Here is a 24973-nt window from a genome sequence, read left to right on the forward strand (position 1 = left end):
GCACACACACACACACACACAACATCACCATTCTCCTCCTTCCCAGCCTTCTAGTAGTCTTTGGCTCAGATCGGTGGGTGTTTTGCAAAGCCAAGGGGGGCAGGCAGTCCTCCTTTTCCAGGACCTGTCCTCCATCCTGTCCTCCTGTCCAGGAGGGAGTCCAAAAGGCCCTCCACGTGGAACAGGGCCAAGAAGAAGCAGGACTAGGAGTGGTTGGAGTTTTTCTTTGGTAAGGTCCCGCATACCCCCCCCCCCCTTGAGCAGCCTACATTTTGCAGCACCTTGCTGTTTTCCTTGGCAGTGAGGACTTCTGAGCAAAGAGGAGAAGCTCTTCCAAGGAAGGGAGCAGGGAGAAAGGAGGCTGGGTGGTCCCTTGGCTGCTGGAAAGGCTGACCGAGAGCAGCCCCCGTTCCTGCTGGCCAGCCTCCGGAGCCAAAGCGCAGGCGGAGCAGGCAGCAGAGCAGGAGGAGCTCGGAGCTGCACTGCGCTATCCAGGGTCCTGAAAGAGCCGCACTCCCTGCATCCCGGCTTCCCTGCTTTCTTCTCCTGGTCCTCTCCCCACTCGATTGACATCACCAACGTCATCCTCACCATGACAGAACCACAGATCCCGCCTCAGCCTTAGCCAGAACTTCCTGACATTAAGAGCTCTTCCACAGTGGAACAGATTGCCTGGAAGAGTGGTGGAATCTCCTTCTTTGGAGGCTCTTGGGCACAGGTTGGATGGCCATCTCTTAGGGGTGCTTTGATTCTGCCTCCCTGCATGCCAGAATGGGGTTGGACTGGATGGCCTTTGGGGTCTCGTCTGACTCTACGACTCTATGATCAACCCCATTATCAAGAACCCCACCAGTTCATCACCATCATCGCTGTCACCAACGGCCAGGTTTGTGATTCTATGATTTGGATGGCCCTTGGGGTCTCTTCCAACTCTGCGATTCTATGGTTATCATTCTCACCAGTGACAACCCCATCAGTTCATCAGCATCATCACCGATGACCAGGATGGCCCTTGGAGTCTCTTCCAACTTCAGGAGTCTATGATCAGCACTATCAGCAGCATCTCCACCAGTTCATCGCCATCACCACTAACCAGGTTTATGATTCTATTATTTGGATGGCCTTTGGGGTCTCTTCCAACTCTATGATTCTATGATCACCATCATCATAATCAGTGACAACACCACCAGTTCATCACCATCACCACCAACTTTATGATTCTGTGATCATCATCATCACCATCAACCTCAACATTATAGGAAAAGCGATTCCACCTCTTTCTTAGGAAGAACCTCCTGATAGAGTTGGAGTTTCCTTCTTTGGAAGTTTCTATCAAGGGAGCTTTGATTGTAAGTTCCTGCATGGCAGGGATTGGACTGGATGACCCTTGAAGACTCTTCCAACTCTAGGATTCTATGATTCTGTAATCATCATTATCACCATCAACATTATTACAGGAAAAGAGATTTCACCTCAACCTTAGGAAGAACTTCCTGAAAGTAAGAGCTGTTCCACAGTGGAACAGGCTGCCACAGAGAGTGGTGGCATCCCCTTCTTTGGGAGCTTTTGGGCAGAGGCTGGGTGGCCATCTGTTGGGAGTGCTTTGATTGTGTATTCCTGCATGGCAAGGGGTTTGACTGGATGACCCTTGAGGTCTCTTCCAACTCTTATGATTTTGTGATCATCATCATCATCATCATCATCATCATCAATGACAACACCACTGGTTCACTGCCATCATCACCACCACTGATGCCCAGGTTTATAGGGATGTCACTTAGTTCACACTTGAGACTTAAAACTGAAATGGATGATGCAAGCATGGGGAGAGCAAAGACGTTCTGTGGAGCAGAAACCTGGGGTGCATGTTACTGGCATTGGCTGTGAAGTGTTTGGTGTGAGATTGATACTGAGGGGCACTGTATGTCTCTGTGTGGTTGACAATGAATGTAAAGCTGTTAAAGTGGAAGTGAAGAGCCCCACAGGGTTGGAGCTGGTGGTAACTCTAAATAAACAAGAAAGGAAAAGAGAAAGAGACACACAAGCACTCAAGAAGTCTGTTTTGGATAAGTGTGTTTTGTATTCTCACATTGGTTTTGGATAAGCCATAATCAGAACAGCATGAGTTTTTGTCTGGAGGAATCCTGTGAGAAAAGGAGAGTCCTGCTAATGGGAGAGACAGGGCTCAGTTACTTTTTTTAAGTTCATGATTAAATGCATGCTCAACTGTTGTGTGCTTTGGGAAGGGGGTGGCTTTCTCTTTTTCCTATGGATCAAGTCATGTTCAGCCTGGATTCACACCAGTGTGCTAAAAAGAAATGTCAATCTACAGTATGGACAGACCCTGTTGTGCATGCCAAATCTTTTGTTGAACAAAGATTCCATTCTCAGTGTAGAGAGCAGTATTGAGGTGTGTGTGTGTGTGTGTGTGGAAGAGAAGATTTATTGAGCTGAGACCTAAATGAAGTTCTCCTAATGTTTTCCTTATCTAGATCTTTCTAACTGCTGAAGATGACTGCAAAATTGGAGCCACTGAGAAAGGGAGAGGCTGATTGAATGGACCAAAGCAGCCTTAACATAGATTGGGGGCGCCTGAATACATGCTGTCTGTGTTTGCACTTCCTCAGCCTCAAAAGATTATGTCATATACAGCTGGTCTCTGTTGTCATACCCTTGCCTTGTGTAGTTTTCTGGGCACCTCTAGTATACAAGAAGGCAACTTATGTAAAGAGTCCCAACAGAGGAGAAAGCCCCATGTTCTCCGTGTGCCATTGAATTTGATCCCCAGTTCAGTTGGCAAGGAGGGGGTGGAAGGAAGAATGGCCCTTGCAAAGAGGAGACTGATTTCCTTGGCAATCCTGTAGGAAGAAGAGACCCCCAAATTCTGTTGGATTTTCCTTCTGTACCTCAGCATTATTGAAATTGACTGAATCCATATTTCTCCCCACGAGACCTGTCTGCTTTTCATGTGGATGAAGACTGGAATACAAAGAATATGGCCAAATTGAGCTATCTGGGAAGGGAGAGGAAGCATGAAGCCATTCCTTTTCAGTCAATGGTTAGTGTACTGAAGACCTCTGTGGTGGGCTTCAAGGGTGACAGAACTCACTTTGTGGTTCTATGAAAACTGATGTGTCTTGACTGGTGTGAGAGAATCCCATGGGATACAATTTGTTGGAATTCCGCATTGATATCAAGCATGACAAGCCAAGATCCATGACTCAGAAAAGAAACCCTTCTAGAGAAGGGTCCATGTTTTCCTCTTGGACTCTATAACTGGATGGTAGCTCCATGCCGGTGTTTCCAATGAGGTGTTGGTCACTGCCCATCACCTCCCTGGTGCTGAAATTTGGATGATGCCTATCAGGAGACCTCAGGGCTGCTGCTGCGTATCACATTTCAATGAGGACAATGGCAGATTTGTCCTCTTAGCAGTGCTCATTGTGGCGTACCTGACTGCTGGAGCAACCATCTTCTCTGCCATCGAGAGTCCCTCTGAAGCAGAAGCTCAACATCATTGGAACTGGACCCTTCAGAACTTCAGCCAGATCTTCAACATCAGCCTCCCTGAGTTAAGGGCCTTCTTAAGAAGTTACGAGGCAGCCATGGCTGCAGGAATCCGAGCAGATGCCCTCCGACCAAGATGGGACTTCACAGGCGCTTTTTATTTTGTGGGCACAGTGGTGTCAACTATAGGTAAGATGGCTTACTTCCTTCTTCTCTCTCTCTCTTTTGCACACCTACAGTCTATGCCAGATCAACAATGCCCATCACCATGTCTCTCTGAGAAATCTGAGATTCTCCCTTCTGAAATATGGAAACTTACATGAAGCAGCAGTGTTTGGAAAGAGAGGGGGAAAATAGTGGGTTGATTGTTTTTGAGGCTGGTGTCCTTCAGTACAAACATTGCCATAAAAGTTACTTTAAAATGTTTATTTCTCCATCTGTATCTCTCCACATCCCTTCTCTTCTTGCTTTTCTCCCATTTATCTTCAAACCCCTCCCCTGCCTCCTCCTCGTTTCCCTCTTTCATTCTTTTTCTCTTGACTTACTTCCAGTTACTCTCTCTCTCTCTTGTTCTTCCTCCCTTCTCTCCTTGTAGGGATGCATCCACACTGCAGAAATCATCCAGTTTGACACCGCTTTAACTGACATGGCTCCATATTATGGGAATCTGGGATTTGTAGTTTTGCAAGGTGGCCTTCTGTCAGGGAGCACCGGTGCCACAACAAACCACAAATCCCAGAATTTCATAGCTTTGAGCTGTGGCAGTTAAGGTGGTGTGAAATTGGATGATTTCTGCAGTGTGGATGCAGCCTAGATCTTTTCTTTTCTGTTTCCTCATTTTCTGCTTTCCTCATCCCAGCCAACAGCTCGCCTTTACCCACACTACTTTCGCCTGCTCATTTCTCCCTACCTTCTATGTTAACTTTTAATTCCTTGGTGAAATTTGGGGGAATCTACAATAACAGTATTTGCATGCATTCTGTATAAGATCACATAAAGCCATAAGGCCAGTGTTACTTTAAAAACATGTAAACTATGTTCTGTTAGGCATAGATTTTGTATTCAGATCAAAGGTTCTAGAAATAAATATATAATCATGATTTTAAGAAGCATGTGTTTAGGTGAGAGAGGCTTAAATCATCCTGTATGTAAAAGAGTCCTTATGAAAAAGATAAAATCTTTACTCATATACATCCTTTTCTGTACCTATTTGGGCATTAACAACATTTAGGCACATATAGTGGCCTAAGCCCAATTGCTAGTTTCAACTGGAGTAGAACTATTGTAACAATTTCAGAAAGTCAAAGCTTCCACAAACCCTTTTGCTACAATTGGTCTACTCCAGGTCATTGTATCACAGACTCACATTGTACTCTTTTGTGTTGTGCGTGAAAATGGTATTAAGGAAAGCTGTGAAGTTGGTACACAGAGAAAATGAGAACACAAGGGAAGGGGCATGTGCAGAGTTTTGAAAATGCATAAAAAATAGCTTCATTCTCCCTCCCCCCCCCCAAAAAAAAAAGAAAGAAAGAAAGAGGAAAGACATGGATTGAGTAACACACACATGTCTGCCCCTTTCAAGGCTCCAAACAAACATAAACAGCTGCTACGCTTTAATGAAGTAGATTGGGTGAAGTTCAGAAGGGATGTGTGTTTCTTTTCTGAGAAAGCTTTCTTAAGTTGCTATAGCAACTGCAGGAGTTTGGAAAGTGGCTTGAAAGTGAGGATGCCTTCATAAAAAGAGCCGGTGTCTCCCCACTGCGAGCAGTTAATTGTATTTTAGATCTGGAGTGAAAATGGAGTGTGAGATAAAAATGGGCCAAATTCCTGCTTCTTATCCTTTTTTTTAACCGCCTGATAAATTCATATCCTTCATATCCTTTTATTTTAATGCCTTGTAAATTTTATAAATTTTATGCCTTATAAAGTGAAATGTCTTTCACTATCTCCCCATGCCTCATTTAAAATCAGACTGAATGAGTCTGCAAGTCCGGATCATAGAAATCCCTGCAAAGTGACATTCTATTCAATGCCTATAAAATGTTGCCAAATTGGGATTCAGGTTCCTCCCTCCACCCCCATGAGCCATTTGATATTCTCCTGCCTCCCCCGACGCAGAACAGCATGATGTTTTGCCTTACATTTCCTCAACCTGAAACAGAATTAAATATTCATCTCTCAAAGCAATAAATAAATATTTAACTCCTCTTCTAAAAATGGGATTGAGTCCCCATCTTTTTGATCATAATTAACTTCCAAGTTTAGCTTTCGCTCGCTGCATTCATCCTCCTGGGGGGTCTTTTTTGCCGAGATTATCGCTAACTCAAGAAGACCAACAGCATGCAAAACTTGTAAATTATTTTGCTATTTTTGGTTTTGCAAAAATCTAAATGGCTTTATTCATAACTCTGCTAGGTTGGAATAATTAAACCAAGGTGTGCATAGATCACGTTTGTTCAGCATTCATTCAGGCATATGCTGATATAACATGACTAATGTTCCACATCTAAGCTTCTGCAGAGAAAATGGCTTAAGATATTGTGTTCATAGGTACTGAGGGTTCATTAATGGCAAGGATGCTTAATGTACAGAGTTTGATGGCTTTTAGATTCTACATCTCACCTGGAGACTGAAACTGCAATGTTGCTAAAGAATCAGATATGTCTAAGTGGCTTCAGTTCTCCAACAGAGTATTTTTTGTATTTTTTGTATTTTTTGTATTTTTTTTTAATATTTTTCTTTTTTCTTTTAGGGATACTGACAATACTTTCAAGAGGTACCAGTCCCTCAAATGGGCATATACTGTTTTCTCTCCCATGTGTAATTTGCAGAGGTGTGTGTGTGTGTGTGTGTGTGTGTGTGTGTGTGTGTGAGAGAGAGAGAGAGAGAGAGAGAGAGAGAGGCACCAGTATATTCTTTCCACATAAACAAACAGACTATATGTCATGCTGTCCCCCTAAAACATCTAACTGCAGTGAGGAATACTGGTTTTGATCTATTGGGCTTTGTTTTCTGTCAACATTATGGACGCACTTCCTTGCCTCCAATTATTTAACTGCAGCTTTTATTCAGTAGCAAGTTTTTAATTATCTGGAGGTGAAGACAACATGATGCCAGCATAGTGTAGTGGTTTGAGTATTCATAGGCTCCATCCACACTGCAGAAATAACGTAGTTTGACACCTCTTTTAACTGCTCTGGCTCAGTGCTATGGAAATCTGGGAATTGGAGTTTGTTGTGCCCCCAGAGACCACAACAAACTCCAGTTCCCAGAATTCCATAGCATTGAGCCAGGGCAGTTAAAGCAGTGTCAAACCATGTTATTTTTGCAATGTGGATGTGAAAGACATATGAGAACACAAACTTGAGGGTCATTCCCACTTACTGAAAGATCCGAATCTTGATCTGGCTCTGCTCCACTATGCAAAAAGAACCACCAAAAACCAGCTACCAAAATACCCTGGGCTTTTGGTGTTTGCCCCGTGTTTTTCCCACCGGAATTGATCCAATGAGGATTGGAATCGATTTCCAGTGGGAACTAGGGGCACATACATAGAATCAGGATTTGAGGTTTTTCCCAGTGGGAAGGACCCCTAGGTTGTCAATTGCAGCTCGACCATGGGAACTCATTGGGTGACCTTGAGCAAGTCACATTCTCTCAACCTAGATGGAAGGTGAAGGCAATCCCCCTCTGAACAAATTTTGCCAAGAAAACCCAATGATAGGGACACTTTAGGGCTATCACGAGTCATAAATTACTTGAAGGCACACCACCACCACAACAAACAAAACATGATATCATAAAATTTGACCTGTAGGGTTCAGGCTTATTAAACCTCCAGCTAAGCATTATGTCTACCAACAGTAGCCGACTGAGTGCCATAAGAAATATCACATATGAACCAGGATCCCTTATTGTTATTCCCCCAGTAATTTCTATTCAAATCATGACCAAGCACAAAAAAGTTAATGTCCCATCTACTTCACTGAGTGGAATTAAAATAATGCAGATGCAGAGTCCATATAGTTGTATTGTGTAGACACACATTCTTTTCCTTAAAAGCAGGTGTGGGGCAGTGCCACTGATTCAACCCACTAGTTGGAGAGCAATGCCTTTTATCCCTCTGGACAATCTGAATAAAGGACAGGTTACAAAACATCTCAAATAATGGCAACTAATAAAATAAGGCTGCTGCCAACTTTGCTTTTTTTAAAATTAGGATGGAAAAACATTTAATGCACATGTTCAAATATGGGGTGGATAAAAACAAGCACAATGTGTGTTACTGTGGCTCCTTTGATTCCAGTAATAGGGAATGACAGGGAGAAAATTAAAGGCAACCTTTCCCCACCCTCACTGCACAATTATTAGTAACTTTCATTTTTGTCGTGGCAAGCTCTATCACGTTTCTTCGAGTCTTTCAAAAAGGCACCCTACTTTGAAATCTTGGGCATACATAAGATTATTTCAGGGTAATCTAATGCATTGTTCAGTTAACTGACAAAAAGAGAAAATATTTCATAATCTGAAAATTATTTTAAAAGATTACTGTTCTCAAGAAGGTAAATAATAAATATGTTTCACTGATCATACTGGAACCAAACTCTTCTTAAGGAGAATTCAGCCCAATTCATTTACTCAAACAGTAGATTCAGAGGGAGTTAAGTAAGTATGCTTAAAATGACAGCTTTAACATTTGAGCTCAATATGTGTATAATATAGTGGGCTCTTGGTATCCACTCAGATATGGTTCCAGGACTTATTGTGGTTACCAAAATCCATGGATGCTCAAGTCCCATTATATACAATGGTGGAGGAAAATTGTGTCCCTTATGTAAAATGGCAAAATCAAGGTTTGTTTCTGGATTTTTTTTAAAAAAATTATTCATTTATTTAGGAATACTTTCAAGCCCTGGATGATTGAATCGATGGATACAGAATCCATGGTTATGGAGGGCCAGCTGTATTATAAACTGTAATTCTTTGATCAGGATCCTGTTGGTATGCTATGCTAGTAGCTCTTGTGAGTTTCTGTAGAGGTGATGTGAGAAAGCAGATCCAAACAATCTATTTCCCCAGTGGCTTTTTTCTGCACAATTGCCATGTCTGCAGTTTTTCCTCCCGAACACCACTGGTGTATACCAATGTACTGCTCCACCAGATTTCTGGACCTTAAAAATATTGAATATATTTTTATCCTGTTTGACAGAAACCTGACAAAGCAGCTAACAACAACCTTTAACATGTGAATTCAGTCCAAATTTAAGAAGAAAAAATTGTTTTACCTTGGTTGGAGGTCCCAGTCCACAGGCCACTCTTCATGGTTCCCCAGTTGCAGCTACAATGCAGTATCTCACAATACAGAAAACATTCAGGGGTGGCTGTGTTGGCAATTTAACAAATGGAAACAAAAAATCCATCAGTGATACCTTTATTGGCCAACTGAAATGCACCATATACTTGTTGCAAGCTTTCAAAGTTCCATGGGCTTCTTCATCAGGCAACTGGTTACAAACAGAATAGAGAGAAAACTGGAGATATTAGTCAGATGCCTGCATGTTGTTTCAGTCCGTGCAAATGGATTTTAAATTTCCTGGACTTTGAAAATCTCCCTATTGCTGCATGGCCAGAAGGAGGAGGGGCCTGCACAAAATATATCCTCCCCAGTATACCATCTTTACTAAGGACTGAAACAACATGCAGGCAACTGACTAACATCTCCAGATTTGCCCCCTCCTGTTTGGTTTATAATGTCTTGTCTGATGAAGAAGCCCATGGAGCTTTGAAAGCTTGCAAACAAGTATATTGTGCATTTCAGTCGGCCAAAGAAGGTATCACTGATGGTTTTTTGTTTGCATCTGTTAAATGGCCAACACAGCTACCCCTGAATGAACACGCTTTAAGAGTAAGCCATTAATAACAATATGTTAAATCAGCTGAGTCATTAACAAAAGGCAGCCTAATAAAACAACTTCAGTAAAACAACAACAGATTGATTAAAAAATATATAGAACCCAAAGTAGTACTAACATCTTTATTGAACCTTAAAGACTTGGAGAAATAAGGAGATCTTGTCTGAGTGCCTAAAATTTGGAAACTAACATTCATCAAACTTTAAGACATTTTAAAGTATCTTTAGGGCTGTCATGTAGAAGATGAACTGAGCTTGTTTTCTGCTTTGCTCTGATAGGCTCTGAACCAGTAGATTCAAAATACAAAGAGATATTGCTTAAACATTAGGAAGCACTTGCTAACAGTACCAGCTGTTTGACAATGGAGCAGGTTAGAATAAAAGAACTGGAAGTGTCCCCAAAGGATATCTCACCCCCTGCCAGGAATCTAAGGCTAAAGTATGCCAGGGAGGTGTTCCTCCACTCTCTATTTATAATACTCCAAGGACAAATGAAAAGATCTAGAACAAATAAGTGAAACATAATGTTCCATGTTAAACCTGTATGAAAACATAATAGCCCACTGTGATAGTATCAGCTTCGTGAAAACGTAGACACAAACAGTGAATACAATCACAATTTCAGTCTTATAGAAGATTACCAACTACTCATAACATTGATTCTGGAAATGTATAGAGAACTGCTAACTAATCTGTCAGAGCACATGGTAACTCAAATATGCATCAGTATAATCTATGAATGCTAGCAAAATTTCAGAAGACATTTAAACAGCTCATGCAGATAACCAGTAAGTGATGGCCTACAATCACTGGGATGCAGCCCTCAAAAGAGTGCCATAATACACACATAACTCATCACATGATCTGAAGATGAAAGCATCTGTGTATACATTTGTATGTTTTTATACTACAGTATTACAATGGGTTATTGCTTTTGTCATAAATGTTTGATGTATTGCATTGTAGCTGTGTTTCTGCATCAGGAAATGTAGCTATAAAATATATGCCGTCCAGCTGTACCAGTCTGGCAAATACAGTTCCAGTTAACTATCTTCCCACTTTTTCAGATACTTTAAAAATGCCCCAGTTTTTCTCTTCTCCCCCCCCCCCCCTTTTACCTCTTGGTCCTCAGCTTACTTCAGTTGCTGCAAACTACATTCAAAAGTAGTTTTGCACTCAATTAACTCAACAGAAGGGTGAGGATGGAAACTTGTCCTTTCCAAAAGACTCAGGCAAAAGGAAACTGCTGCAACCTCTTCTAGCTTAGGAATTCTTTGTCACTGATAACTGTTGCGATCATAACCACATTCTGGTGTTGCCTGGCCACATGTGTCCCAGTTTTCTGCTGTGAAATGTTGGAGAGTATGCAAGATGTAATTCAATGTTCTTCCATCCAAACCCATCTTTTCTCTCATCCAAACCCACTTCATGTTGGGTGACTGAAGAGAAGATGAGCAGCAAATAAGTGTATGTCTCTTTTCCTCCAACTAGATGCAAAGCAGCACGCATCTGCTGGGGCTATCAGAAGTCTTCCAGAAGTCCCCGCAGGAGATGTAATTATTTTGCATCCAACTACAAGAAAAGTGTGGGATAATTATTTATTTATTTTTATTTATTCCAAAGATTTATATCCTGCCTTTCTCTCACAATGGGATACTTGTCTGCTGCTCCTCACTCACTTCCCAAAAAAATGGCCAGGTTTTCAATCTTGACCACACTCTGCTGAGAAAAGGTAGGTTTGGGCAGAAGAGGATTGTTGTAGTCATAGTATGTTGAGTGTGAACTGATAGTTTTGTTGTTGTGTGCCTTCTGGTCGTTTCTGACTTATGGCAACCATGAGGCAAACCTGTCATGGGGTTTTCTTGGCAAGACTTGTTCAGAGGAGGTTTGCCTTTGCCTGATGCTGAAAGCATGGAGTATATCGCACGGAGCTTTTTGGAGATTTTTCAGCTCAGATCCGGGGTGACTGCGGGTCCAACGATGCGGAGAATGACAGGAGGATAGATGTAAATGTGGCTGAAATGGATGGGGGTTGGAGGACCCATTTGAATTTGGCTGCCAGGGATGGGAAAATAGAAAGGAGTCATTCACATGAGGCTGTCACTCACGTGAAAGTGGAACCAGGCTCCCTTCTTCACCCCGAAAGTGCAAAGGTTCCAAATGCGTTCAGACCCCCACTGAGCATGCGCAAAGGTCCCAATTCGAATCAAGTTGAATCCGCATGGTATGTCCTGGTGTGGTAATACAATGTGCACTCACTCTGCTTTGCTTGAATCAGCATCACGTGACTTGCTTGGAATCGAACTGACTCCACTTTGGAAGGGCAACAGAAAGGCAACCAGCTGTGGTAAAACATCACGTTTTAACATGAATGCGCATTGCTAGACAGGAGTGACTCTGGATCTGGTGTGAAAAAACATCACTTTTCACGTTGCTAGAACAGGGGTGACTGCGGATCTGAGCTGCAAACCCCCCACATGTGATAAGGGCCCATGTAACTTGCACATGATCACCCAGTGGGTTTCCACTGATAGTAGGGGGAAGCATTTTGCTCACAGTGATGAAATATAAAAAATATCAGCACTTTTGATGGTGTCCAGAATATTCAGGAAGACTATTTGTAGTGTGCGTCTGTGTGATTCTGCTGCCCCTTTTGTAAAGAGTGAGGCCCTGTTCTGTGTATCACAGTCAGACCATTGGTGGTACATTTAGCTAACTCTTCAGTAGTTCAGGTGGGTGTTTTTACATCCCTGCTTAGAGATGCAGGCATTTGTCACCCCTCTCATCACTTTCCATTTTCTGCAGCTGCATCTACACTGAAGAATTAATGCTATTTGACACTGCTTTAACTGCCATGGCTCAATGCTATGGAATTCTGGGGGTTTTAGTTTGGTATATTTAGCCTGAGAGCTCTGGGGCCACAACCAACTACAACTTGCAGAATTCCATAGCATTGAGCCAGGATAGTTAAAGTGGTATCAAACCAGATTATTTCTGGAGTGCGGACACAGCCCATATTAAAAACACACATTCTGAAAGTTAAATAATGCAATTTAATAGCAATAGCAATAGCATGTACATTTCTATACTGCTTACCAGTGAATTTAGCACTCCCTAAGCCATTTACAATAAGTAAATTAATTGCCCCCAACAAGCTGAGTACTAATTTTACCAACCCATGAAAGGATGGAAGGCTGAGTCAACCTGGAGTCCTCTGGGACTGAACTCACAACATTGTGTCTATTCTACTGGCATTTAACCACTGCATCACCAGGGCTCCCTTTATTTAATACAGTAATTAAATAGGGTAATATAGCACTTACAGTCCTATATTCAGAGCCTTCAGTTTAAAAAAGCCTGTCTGGTTTTATAAAGTCTCCATCTTATGACAGAAAGACAACTAGAAGTGGGCAATTCTAGCCTCGCAAGGAAGGGAGTTCCACTAGCTGTACCTGTGAAAGTGGTAGAACTGAGAAAAGGGCCTCTCCTATGTATCTCAGGGTCTGGACAGGGTCCATAGATCTCAGGGACTGGGCAGGTTCATGGGGGAAATAACAATTTGTCCAATAGCCTGGACCTAAGCCGTATAGGACTTCATAGGTCATAACAACTTTCAATAGTTCCGCAGTGCCTACTGTAAACTTTCTCATACAAAAATGTGTGTGTGAAGGGCTCTCTTGTTTGTTCCTCTATATTCCAGTTGCATATCCCATTTGTATGCTGTATGCATCCACCTTTAGACTCTGCAATCATTCCCTTCAGTCAAAGGACTGACAATTAGCCTCCTGGATCAAATGCGAAAAACACTTCCTGATTCAAAAGGAAATCATAGCATCACATACACATACGTGAGAGCCAGCATGGTATAGTAGTCTGAGCGTTGGACAGGGACTCTGGGGACCAGGGTTCAAATCCCAGCTCAACCATGTAAACCCATTAGGTGACCTTATGCAAGTCACAGTCTCTCAGACTCAGATGGCAACAGCAACCTCCTCTGAAGAAAGTTGCCAAGAAAACCCCATGATAGGTTTGCCTTAGGGTTGCTATAAGTCGGAAATGACTTGAAGGCACAGAACAACAACAAAGCATCACATAATTCTTCCATAAAGTAAATAGTCCAATAATAGCAAATGGAAGGCAAAATAATATGGCCAAATAAGCACCCGATTGAAACATATAGTTGTAAAAAGGGTTAAAAATAATCAGTGGACATGTTCTGAAAAGCAAAAAGAAACTAGATGAACTTAATTAAGCCACCACCCCACAATTTCCTTTTGTGGTTTTCAAAAGGAACTTACTGCCCAAAATGTGCGCTGGTAATGCTAAAAGGCATGTTTGAAACTCCAGAATGAGATGCTCACTCAATGCAACACTGACCGTAAATTCACTGATATTCAGTATTTCTAATGGGAATTCAAAGATGATGGCAAGTGTAGGGGATGGTGTGTTACAAAATTTCAATTTAATGTGCAAAGAAAGGCAGAGGTTTCAAAGAAGATGAATCACCCCCTACTGCACTGCAATTACTTTCCTGTTTTCTGTTGTTTCCTTCTTCTCACTTCCCCTGAAAACCTAGGAATCAGAATATTAAAAGCAGCCTTTACTGGCTTGTATCAAAAATCCAACATTCTATTTCTGGCAATCACTATACCATTGTTTCTCAACAGAAGCATAATGGGTTAGAATACATATTCCATCATAGCCAGGTTCTCCCAGCTAGCTACCCATCCTATGGGATTCTGGGACTTGTCTCTCTCTCTCTCTCTCTCTGGCTTTGCTTCGCGAACAAAGATTCAGGAAGGACTCATCCTGAGCTTTGTACAAGCGCGTTGGTGACTAAAAAGGCCAATTCGGGATAAACAGGTCCGGTTGCAGAAAGCACAGCAGAAAGTCTCCTTGGGTGATGTTTCCAGGTTGCGGTTCTTTCTGCGTTGTCATTTCTCTTCGAGGCTCGTTCGGCGTGAGCTTTCGAAGAAGGCTGCAGCGTCATGGATAGTGCGTCTCCATGCCTCCCGATGCGAGGCCAGGGAGGACCATTGTTGGTGATCTATCTGGCCAACCCTGAGATGTTGTTTCAGGGAGTCCTTGTATCTCTTCTTTGGGGCGCCCCTCTTACGCTGACCCATGGCGAGTTCACCGTAGAATACTATTTTGGGGAGGCGATGGTCCTTCATCCTAGAAACGTGTCCTGCCCAGCGCAGCTGCATCCTCAATAGCATGGCCTCAATGCTGGTGATCTCTGCTTGCTCGAGGACAGCAACATTTGTCACATAGTAGTTTGATGAGAAATTTAGTATTTTATGCCAAAGATCTCTAATGCCATAGCTGAGGGGATTGCGCTACAGATTACAAGCTACAGATTCTAGGATTTCTTCAAATGAACCCTTGGTACCTGAATGTCATATTGAAGATGGAGCAACACTGTTATAATGCTGTTCTTCTACTTTAACTACTATGGCAGCCTCCTGTAAAATTCTGGGGCTTTGTAGTTTAGTGAGCTGGTTGAGATTTCCTGAAATGTCACTTCCTAAACTGCATATCCCAGGATTCCACAGGAGGCAGCCATAGCAGTTAAAGTGGAATAATAGTACTATAACAGTAGTGTAGTGTAGTGTAGTGTTGTGTGATATAGCTTCTAAGGAGCAATGGATTCAAACTACAGGAAAAGAGATTCTATCTAAACATTAGGAGGAACTTCTTGACAGTAAGAACTGTTTAACAGTGGAACACACTTCCTTGGAGAGTTGTGGAGTCTCCTTCTTTGGAGGTTTTTAAATAGAGGCTGGATGGCTATCTGTCGCGATTTGATTAAGAGTTCCTGTATGGCAGGGGGGGTTGGACTGGATGGCTCTTGTGGAATTACATAGAACTCTATGATTGTATGATTGTATAAAGTGGCAAAACACTACCGTTAAGTAATATGGGTACCCCAAGAGGGGGCAACCAAGATAGTAAAAGGTCTGGAAACCAAGCCCTTTGTAAAATGTCTCAAGGAGTTGAGTATGGAAGAGTTATGTTTGAGAAGTGACATGATAGCCATACTTAAATATTAAGAGAGATGTCATGCAGTGGAAGATGGAGCAAGTTTGTTTTCTGTTGCTCAAGAGACAATGGGAGGGAAAATACTTTCTCCCTTCCTATTTATAATTTCTTTATTCTCTTAGCATGCCTTGCTCTCTTTTCAAACTGCATTTTCTCCTAAATTGAAAAGTGCAAGGTTCTTTTGTCCAGAGATGGGAGGCGATGGTTTTCGAGATGTTAGACTCCACCTTGCATTATCCTTGACAATTAGCCTTGTTGGCTTGAGTGAACGAGACTCTTAGAGAAAAGCCTGACCACCTTTGAGGGATACAAGAGTCCCCACCTTTGCTTGATTCACTTTTCATTGTTGTGATAGTTTTGTACGTCTGTACGACTAGAGCACTTCAGGCTTTTCCAAAAGTACCAGGGGTTGTCGTCTTGCAGGCCTAGTTTCCCCATAAGTAGATAGTATCACAGGAGATACGTGGTGCTTTTTGTGAATGGCTGAGGAACAGGAATATCTGCAGTCATTGTTAACTCCCAAAACACTATCAGTCCCTCAAATCAATCCAGATATCCTAGACTTCTTTTTATTTGGCTATACACACACACACACACACACACACAGAGAGAGAGAGAGAGAGAGAGAGAATGCTTTAAATTTCATAAATAGAGTCTTACAATAGACTGAACACAGCAGGTTATTTAGATAGATGCAGCACTGAGCAGAGTCTAGCATGCACGGTCAGAATCTATGGGCTACCAGGCAGTTATATCCAGCTTTCTATACAATTTTACAAAATTATGCAGTGGCACAAATTGAGCAATCAAGGCCACTGCAATCATAAGAACCCACTAATAAGGCTTAAACCCAATTTCAAACAATTGCCTAAATCCTATGGGTAGTCCTGACTAGAGGAGAATCATTGGATCAGTTGGATTTTTGTATATGTTGACTCACTATTCAACAACTGACTTAGTAGGTCTACTCTAGCTGGGGCTCTATGTCAACACTTATACGATGCCTTGGGACAAGAAGTTATGGCAGGACCCCCAAGGAGTCTCTTCAGCTGCCTGTTCTCAAGGTACCCCACAACTGGGAGGGCACTGTAGATGTCATTTCCCAATGCTCTGATCTCCAGTGCTTTGGAAACTCTTTGGTTGGGACACTGTCAAGCTGCAGGTTTTTGAGGTGGGCATCATCAATCACAGTTACTGTGACAGAGCTCTGTCATCATAGTTACAATAACAATGTAGGATCCCACATCTAAAGTTTACATGTTCTGTGTCAAAGAAGATATTTTCTTCAGCATGTCTCTCCCATATTGTTGCTGTTGTATGCCTTTCCAACTTCTGGCAACCTAAGGCGAACCTATAATGGGATTTTCTTGGCAAGATTTGTTCAGAGGAAGTTTGCCATTGCCTTCCCCTGAGGGTTAGAGTATGTAACTTGCACAAGGTCATCCAATGGGGTTCATGGCTGAACAGAGAATTGAACCCTGGTCTCCATAGTCACAGTCCAACACTCAAACCACAATGCCATGCTAGCTATTATATACTTAGGCCTTATGGTCACTTTATGACTTTTCCTCTTCATTCCACGCTCTTCAACAGATAGGACAGGTGTAGCCCATGGAATCCTATTTGGGAGAAAAGCAGGATGTTAAATTAATAATTGGAGTAAAGGTAAATTTTGAAATGCTGGTGCTCATCATGGTGGTCCCTACAGACACATGTCTAATGAGATTCTTTACATATAGACACCTCTCTTCATCCATACCAATTAGCAAGTTTTAGAGATTTTTAATCTCCAGCAAGAGAAGGTCTTTTATAAAGCCACTGTGTCTTAACTGCCAATTCAAGATTAAAATATTTTGCATAGTAACAGGAATAGCTGACAGTATATTATTGCTGGTAAAAGTTACAGTTCACTGACACTAATGTGATGATAGTAGCTAAGGTCAGAAAAACAGAAAGCCTAAGAAAGATGATGTTGTCACAGTAAGGTATGTAAAGAGATCTTGTAGCACCTTTGGGACTAACAGAAAGAAAGCAGTTGGCAGTATGCATTTTCATAGACTTTAGTCTATTTCCTCTGGTGCGTTTAGTGGAGTGGAAACCAGGGCAGACATATATATGCCATTGGTATGTGAGAATGTCAATTCAAATTCAAAATCCTTTGTTTAAGGAAATAAAGTAGCAAGTCATTTCCAACAATGGTCGTTAGTGAACAAAGACATTGGGAACTGGCCAATGTGTATGGAAATAAAGAAGCAAGACCAGTTTGGCTTTGGAAACTAGCCTATAGGTGGTGAGAATACATTAGTGTAGGACACCCCTCTGAGCATGTGTTGAAATGTGTGTAGTGAGCCAGGAAGCCATTATCCCTGTTCATTCCTGGCTCACTACACACATTTCAATGCTATCTAACCCCATCCTTAGGGGGGCATCCTACACTCAACTATTCTCTTCACCTACAGGCTAGTTTCCAATGCCAAACTGGAGTTGTCACTTGGTTTCCACACACAAAAGGCTAGTTCCCAATGTCTTTGCTCACAAACGACCGTAGTTAAAACTGGACTTGCCACTTCATTTCCATATACAAAGGATTTTGAATTTGAATTAACATTCTCACATATCAATGGTATATATATATGTCTGTCTCCAGTTTCCACTCCAATAAATTCATCTGAGGAAGTAGACTGAACTCTATGAAATCTCATGCTGCCAATTTCTTTCTTTCTGTTAGTCTCAAAGGTTCTACAAGATCTACATACTGATTCTACAGACTAACATGGCTATATCTTTGCATTCTATCACAGTAAGGTGCTTGCCATAATTTTTAAAAGACCTTGCACTCTAATCTTGCAAGCACTGGCTCCACTGCACCACAGTGCAGTGCAGTCCCACAAAATACAGCATATCAAGTAGCCACTAGCCGTCGAGGACCACTAACCAGGCTCTTTCAGCAATCAAGCTCAACAAATCCTTGTGAAAAGATAATTTTGTACATAGAAAGAGAAAGCTTGTAATGATATAATTAAACCGTCTTTAAGGAATCTTGCCAGATTTTCTCCCCTGCAACTAACAATATCATTACCAAATTTGGATCATGACGCGCAGTAACAAGATCATGTTTTGACAATTATGTGAAATGGGGGAAAGACAGAACACAGTTTCTTTCTACTATTTACTGTGTGAGCTTCTGAAAGTGTTATTAATCAATCAAGCAGTTAATGACAGGGGTGCAAAAGAAAACGATGAATGTATCTGAGTTGATTAATATTGCCATACTTTTAAAAAAAACACTGAATAATTTATTTGTGCTTTCAAAGCAAGCACATTTTTGGCCCAGATTGTCATTCTGGCAGTCTTGTCAGAGCTAGAGCAAAAGGTCATCATGCTAGGGTGCAACATGCCAAGATTGTGGCATGGCCTATGTGGCACTGCTAGGACTGTGCAACAGCAGGGGTCATGGCTAGTTTTGTATCAGTTCCCACACCCACCCACCTGTGTCCTCAAAGAACTGGGGGGGAGGTGTGTCATGTAATAGCTTTTATGCATGCATTAACAAAGACAAATTTGCTCTTGATCTCACCTACTTTCCTAGCTATTGTGCAAAAACAAAACAAAACACACCAACATATATAGGGGAGAAAAGCCAAAAAGAAAAACATAACAGAAGCAGCAGAACAATAATGGAAGGAGAGAAAGTCTACATTTAGACTTCAATAAAAGGCACTTAAGAGTTCAAAAAGGTACTCATAGGCGGGATACAGACCGCCCAAAAAGGGCGGTCTGCCAGCGCCTTGTTTTGCTGTGCAAGGGAGTCGCAGCAGACAAACCGCGCGGCTCCCTCACGCAGCAAAAAGAACCCGCAAAGAACGGGTTCTTTTTGCGGCACCATATGGACATTGCAGTGGGCCAATGGTGCACTCATGATGTCCTTGTGGGGGTGTGATAAGCGTCCGTCGCATCAAAATTGCGGTGTTCATGTGTATAGGGCACCGCCATTTTGACGTCCTTGTCACATGCTAGGGGTGAGGCACGTATGGGCAGTGCACCCTCAGTCAATCCCTAGCATGTGACGGGGGCGTCGCAAAGGCCCCTCTAGATCGGGCCATAAAATCATGGAGATAAACTGGGAGCTCAAATGCTGAAAGCATTATAAGGTTCTCAATCCACTGAATAACGAGATGGTCATTTAACTTTCCAATGTTTCAACAGAAGTCTTTTAGATACAAAAAAGGCATCGTCCATCTCTTCCTTGGTGACAAGCAGATAGTTTAAAAGCAACCATAAATATTACTCCAATATAAAATGAATGCAAGTACTAACATCCCCTCAAAAAGAAAGCATAACCAGATTCTCTGTTTTGGTGTCTGGTGAAATAAAAGGTCAGCAACTGGCTGACTTAATCAAACCTTTACTAAAATGGCATTGTGGTATCCAGTATACACAGAATACAATCTGCAGCACTGGATCATAATGACAGTGGCTGGAATCTTGTTGGAGATTTACATCTTACAGGATTCTGTAATAGCCATATCCAGTAAAGTATAGATAAAGTTATGTAACATATACTGTAATAGAGGATTCAAGCCTTCATTTTTCCCCTTCGTACTTTCATATTATTATTTATTCATTCATTTATCTGTTTACTGTTCGGGCTTGACTTCTTGTAAGACCCATTTATTGGTCATTTTAGCAGTCATTTTTCTATAGAATTCTCCTCCAGCACCATGTTTCAAGTGAGCTGATTTTTCTCTGTGTCAGCTTTCTTCCCCGTCCAACTTTCTCATCCATGCATAGAAACTGGAAAAATAATGGCATGGATGATTCTGCCTTTGCCATTTAATTATATCCAACATCTATTAAACTTGGAGCTGTTATCTAGTTCCTTTACATTTGTCCTTCCAAGTCTATAACTGTAGCTTTGGGGAATAGCTGTAACCTATCTAGTTTGGCCAGTTCAAATGGGAAATTTTTTATTTGAACCTTGTTTTCAAAGAATTTCTCATATTTCACAAATGTTTTCCTTTTCAGAATATAAAGAACTTGAGGTTTTAAAAAGATTGAATGCAAGAGAAAGCAAAACTGACAGGCTTTTCCCCCTCTTACCAGTAAGGACTGATGGGAGTTGTAATCCAGCATCTGGAGGGCCACAAATTGCCCACCTCTGCTGTATAGGAAGGATTGCAGCCTAAATCTGGAGGCCATATTATGGTCCATAAATATGAGTATTACACTTTGATGCGTATGACAGGAAAACTGTCTCTTGTCATAGAATGGACAAATTGTTAAGAATTCATATTGGACAAAGTAGGATGACTTTTTGTCATCTTGGGAAAAACCAAGCCTTACTTCAAACTCCCAGCACACACATACACACACAGCTGAAAAGGAAATAGTTACATTGACTGAGAGCAATTAGTGTTTTGAAAACTGTTTCAAAACAGCAAAACTGTTCTGTTTACCTCCATGAAATGGAGATTTACCAAACTGGCTCAGACTGGTACACCACCATCACTCCCATTTTGACTAGGTTTGTCCTGTGTATGCAACCCCATTGTTCAACCCTGCTCAGACCATTTAAGAGTCATTATCAGAATCTGAAGGGAACATTCATTTCTGCTCTGCTCTTTTGCAAGCACATTTTTAGGTCATGTTTTGCCCAATCCAGAGGTATTCCTTTCATCCTTAGGAGACCAGCCTCCAAGTTAGAAAGACCTTTAAAGTACAGAGACAGAACAGAGAGAATCTCTCTCTTTCTCTTTGACCTACCCATCCCCGTGATGCCTGCCTCTGTTCTCTGGTCTCCAGTATTCTACTTCATGCCTGACAGTGAGAAAATCCATGTGTGTTTTAGCCTATAGTACCTTACGTTTAACTATCCCCCTATTAGATTGGTCAGGAATAGTTTTAGCTTCCATGCTATTTCCCCTCTTTTACTTTGAGAAACAGCTCGCATTGAGTATAGTCTATTCAGCTGGTTTCTGCTGCTATCTTTTTCTGTCTTTTTAAATAAAGAAATAATTGTTTTTGCTGCAAAATCAGCTTATCCTTCTCCCTCATTTTTACTTAGGTTCTTCCACAATGCTGAAATAAAGCAGTTTGACACCATTTTAACTGCCATGGCTCCATCCTGTAAATCCTGAGATTTGTAGTTTGGTGAGATATTTGGTCTGTTATAGAGGTCTGCTGCCTCACCAAACAACAAATCCCAGATTTCTGTAAGAAAGGGTTAATGTTGTGGCAGTTAATGTTGTGACAAACTGCCTTATATCTGCAGTATGAATTCACCCTTGGAGTCACTTTGGTTAAGTATCTGATTTAAAACCTTCATCCTGTAAGATCCTACAGAAGATTAGTGCCTGGAAGAGCTTTTCCTCAGTAAAATCCAATGCACTGCTCTTAACAAAGAGTGGGAATTATGTGATCCTCCAGATGTTGTTGGACTGCATAGACAGTGGTGAGGAATGCTGGGGGTTACACTACAATGTCTGGAAGGATATATGGTTTTCATTCCTGCTATAAAATGTAATTCCATTGGTAACTACCTGGAAGACAAAAGTCTGGTTGAATTCTGAATCAACATGCAGATTGTGGGGCATATAACATCTGATTGAAGTAGATGCCAACTGAAGATTTGCCTTCTTATCTATCATCTGCTTTAGCCATGCCTACTTCTCTGCCCATGCCTTTACTGTAGTTCTTTTTTGGTTCTTTTCATGTAAACTCTTCCACTGACAGTGATTGCACATGACAAACAGGTTGACTATGTCCGCACTTCCACAGACTGGCAATAGAGACGCTGACTGTAATTGGCCCTGGCAACCAAAACAAGTTTATATTCTTTCCAAGTTCAGTCCAAAAGTTGTCAGCATGAATGTTTCTAATTTACTAGTTTTCTGAAAACTGAGGCATGTTTACAAGGAAGTCACAAGCAGAATCAATAGCTAATTTGTTGACATACCAAAGGGCATCTTGAGAGTAGGAAAGGGGGTAAGAACTTCGTTTTTTGGTTTTCAATATTTTTGCACAAAATTTACTTCACAGATATGGTACAAAGAACGAGATTTTTTTAAAAAAATAATTTTAATTTGCATTGTACTTTATAATTTAAAAATATGTTTAATAAATTTTATAATTTAGGTTTTTTTAAATCTGTGGGCCTCCTTGGGTCCCTTTCTGGGAGAAAGGTGACATATAAAGGAAATAAATAAATAATATGTTTTTCAGATTTGCAGATGACACCAAATAGGAGGGGTAGCTAATACCCAGAGGATGGCAATGGAAATCCCCCTGTGAAAAAATTTGCCAAGAAAACCCTATGATAGGTTCACCTTAGGGTTGCTATATGTCGGAAACAACTTGGAGGCACACAACAACAAGAAAGCTAATACCACAGAGGACAGAATCAGAATTCAAAATGACTCTAACAGATTAGAATGATGGGCCAAAACTAACAAAATGAATTTCAACAGGGAGAAATATACACTTGGGTGGGGGGAAAATGAAATGCACAGATATAGGATAGGGAACACCTGGCTTGATGGCAGTACATGAGAAAGGGATCTAGGTGTCTTAGTGGACCACAAGCTGAACATGAGCCAGCAATGTGATGCGGCAGCTAAGAAAACCAAGGCCATTCTAGGCTGTATCAATAGGGATAAAGTGTCTAGTTCAAGGGAAGTAATAGTACCACACTATTCTGCTTTGGTCAGACCTCACTTGGAATATTGTGTGTCCAGTTCTGCGCATCTCAGTTCAAGAGGGATATTTAGAAACCCTCTTGGAGTTGGAAGAAACCACAGGGACCATCCAGTCCAACCCACTGCCATGAAGAAATAGACAATCAAAGCATCCAGATGACCATCCAGCCTATGTTTTAAAACTTCCAAAGAAGGAGACTCCACAACACTCCAAGGCAGCATATTCCACTGTCAAACAGTCCTTACTGTCAGGAAGTTCCTCTTAATGTTGAGGTGGAATCTCTTTTCCTGGAGCTTGTATCCATTGTTCCGGGTCCTATTTTCTGGAGCAGCCAAAAATAAACTTGTTCCATCTTCAGTATGACATCCCTTCAAATACTTAAACAGGGCTATCATATCACCTCTTCTACAAGCTAAACATATCCAGCTTCCTAAGTCTTTCCTCATAAGGCATGGTTCCAGACCCTTCACCATTTGAGTGGCCCTCCTCTGGACACATTCCAACTTGTCAACATCCTTTTTGAATTGTGGTGCCCAGAACTGGACCCAATATTCCAGGTGAGGCCTGACCAAAGCAGAATAGAGTGGCACTATTACTTCCCTTGATCTAGACACTATATTTCTATTGATGCAGCCTAGAATTACATTGGCTTTTTTAGCTGCTGCATCACATTGTTGACTCATGTTCAACTTGTGGTCTACTAGGGCCCCATTCAGACTGGCATCAAAAAGCTGGAAGGAACTGGGCTGATTCGGATGCCCCTCCCCTGAATCTCTCCGTTAGCAAGTGCCCACTACAAAAAGAGGGGCATTTTAAATCGAATGCATTCTGTGCCTGCTGTGAAGATGCCTGCTGTCAATCAAGCGATCGTCATGGTGACATTTTTGCAGGGGCATGGGAGGTGTCCTCCCCCTCCTTTTTTTAAACAGCCATGCACAAAATGCCCTGGTGTCAATTTTTAAAAACCTCTTTTTTGTGTGTTGTGTGTATATGTGGACATTTGGGTCAGATCTGCCCCTGTCCCCTTTTTAAATCTCATGCAAGCTAATGCATCCCCCACTCCTTGCCCCCCCAGAATGCCTCTTACACATGAAATAATAATAATGATAATAATAATAATAATAATAATAATAATAATAATAATAATAAATTCCTCATCATAGAAATGCCAGTAAAGGATGCAATTACCATGCATTCCTTTTTTTTTTTTTTTTTTTTTTTTTGCTTTTAAAAGCAATTAAGGGCTGCCTCTGAATTCAGTAGCAAAAGCATGTATCATTTTGTCTAATTGACAAGAGCAAAAAACGTAACATTCACATTGTCGGATTATAACATTTGCATTCGCAACATTTCCCCTTTGCTGGAAGTGAGCAGAGAAAAGGGAAAGTGCACAAGCTTCTAGCCCTGCTCTATCTGCCTCAAGAAAAAAATCATGTGCATATTTGGTCAAAAATAATTTTAAAAAAATATGAAATGGGGGGGGGGGGTACCTGATGTGAGCTCCGTTCGTGCTCTGCCTTTGACCTGACCTGACCTGACCCTTTTCCTCCTGCTAGAAGAGCTTTGCCATTGCCTTCCACTGAGGCTGAGAGAGTGTGACCTGTCAGTTCCAACTAAAGTAGACCCATGGAATCAATTGGGAATAAAATGGAAATGCAGCGCAGGCATTCCTGTAGCATCCTCATATAACACAAATAATAATAATAATCATCATCATCATCATCATCATCATCATCATCATCCAGGAGCAAGAGGAAAGTAGAACAAGCAAGCACCCAAAAAATAATGAGCATAAATTGTCAAAAGAGGCTGATTTCC

The 24973-nt window shown here is 41.5% G+C and overlaps 1 protein-coding gene across 2 annotated transcripts in view; it reads left to right on the top strand.

The window, feature by feature from the left end:
* Window positions 1-503: 503 nt before the first annotated feature.
* KCNK12 (potassium two pore domain channel subfamily K member 12) overlaps window positions 504-24973 on the top strand; it is a 70974-nt gene continuing 46504 nt past the window's right edge. Inside the window, exons 1-2 of one of the 2 annotated variants that reach the window (XM_089528289.1) lie at window positions 504-1499; window positions 2493-3696. In XM_089528289.1, coding sequence (XP_089384415.1) covers window positions 3354-3696 — 343 coding nt within the window. In that variant the 5' untranslated portion in view covers window positions 504-1499; window positions 2493-3353. The remainder of the gene's footprint in view (window positions 1500-2492; window positions 3697-24973) is intronic. The other variant, XM_089528290.1, reaches the window with a different exon arrangement.

This window comes from Sceloporus occidentalis, unplaced genomic scaffold, assembly GCF_023333645.1.
Source record: "Sceloporus occidentalis isolate IW3139 unplaced genomic scaffold, rSceOcc1.0.p SCAF_6, whole genome shotgun sequence".
Taxonomy (NCBI): Eukaryota; Metazoa; Chordata; class Lepidosauria; order Squamata; family Phrynosomatidae; genus Sceloporus; species Sceloporus occidentalis.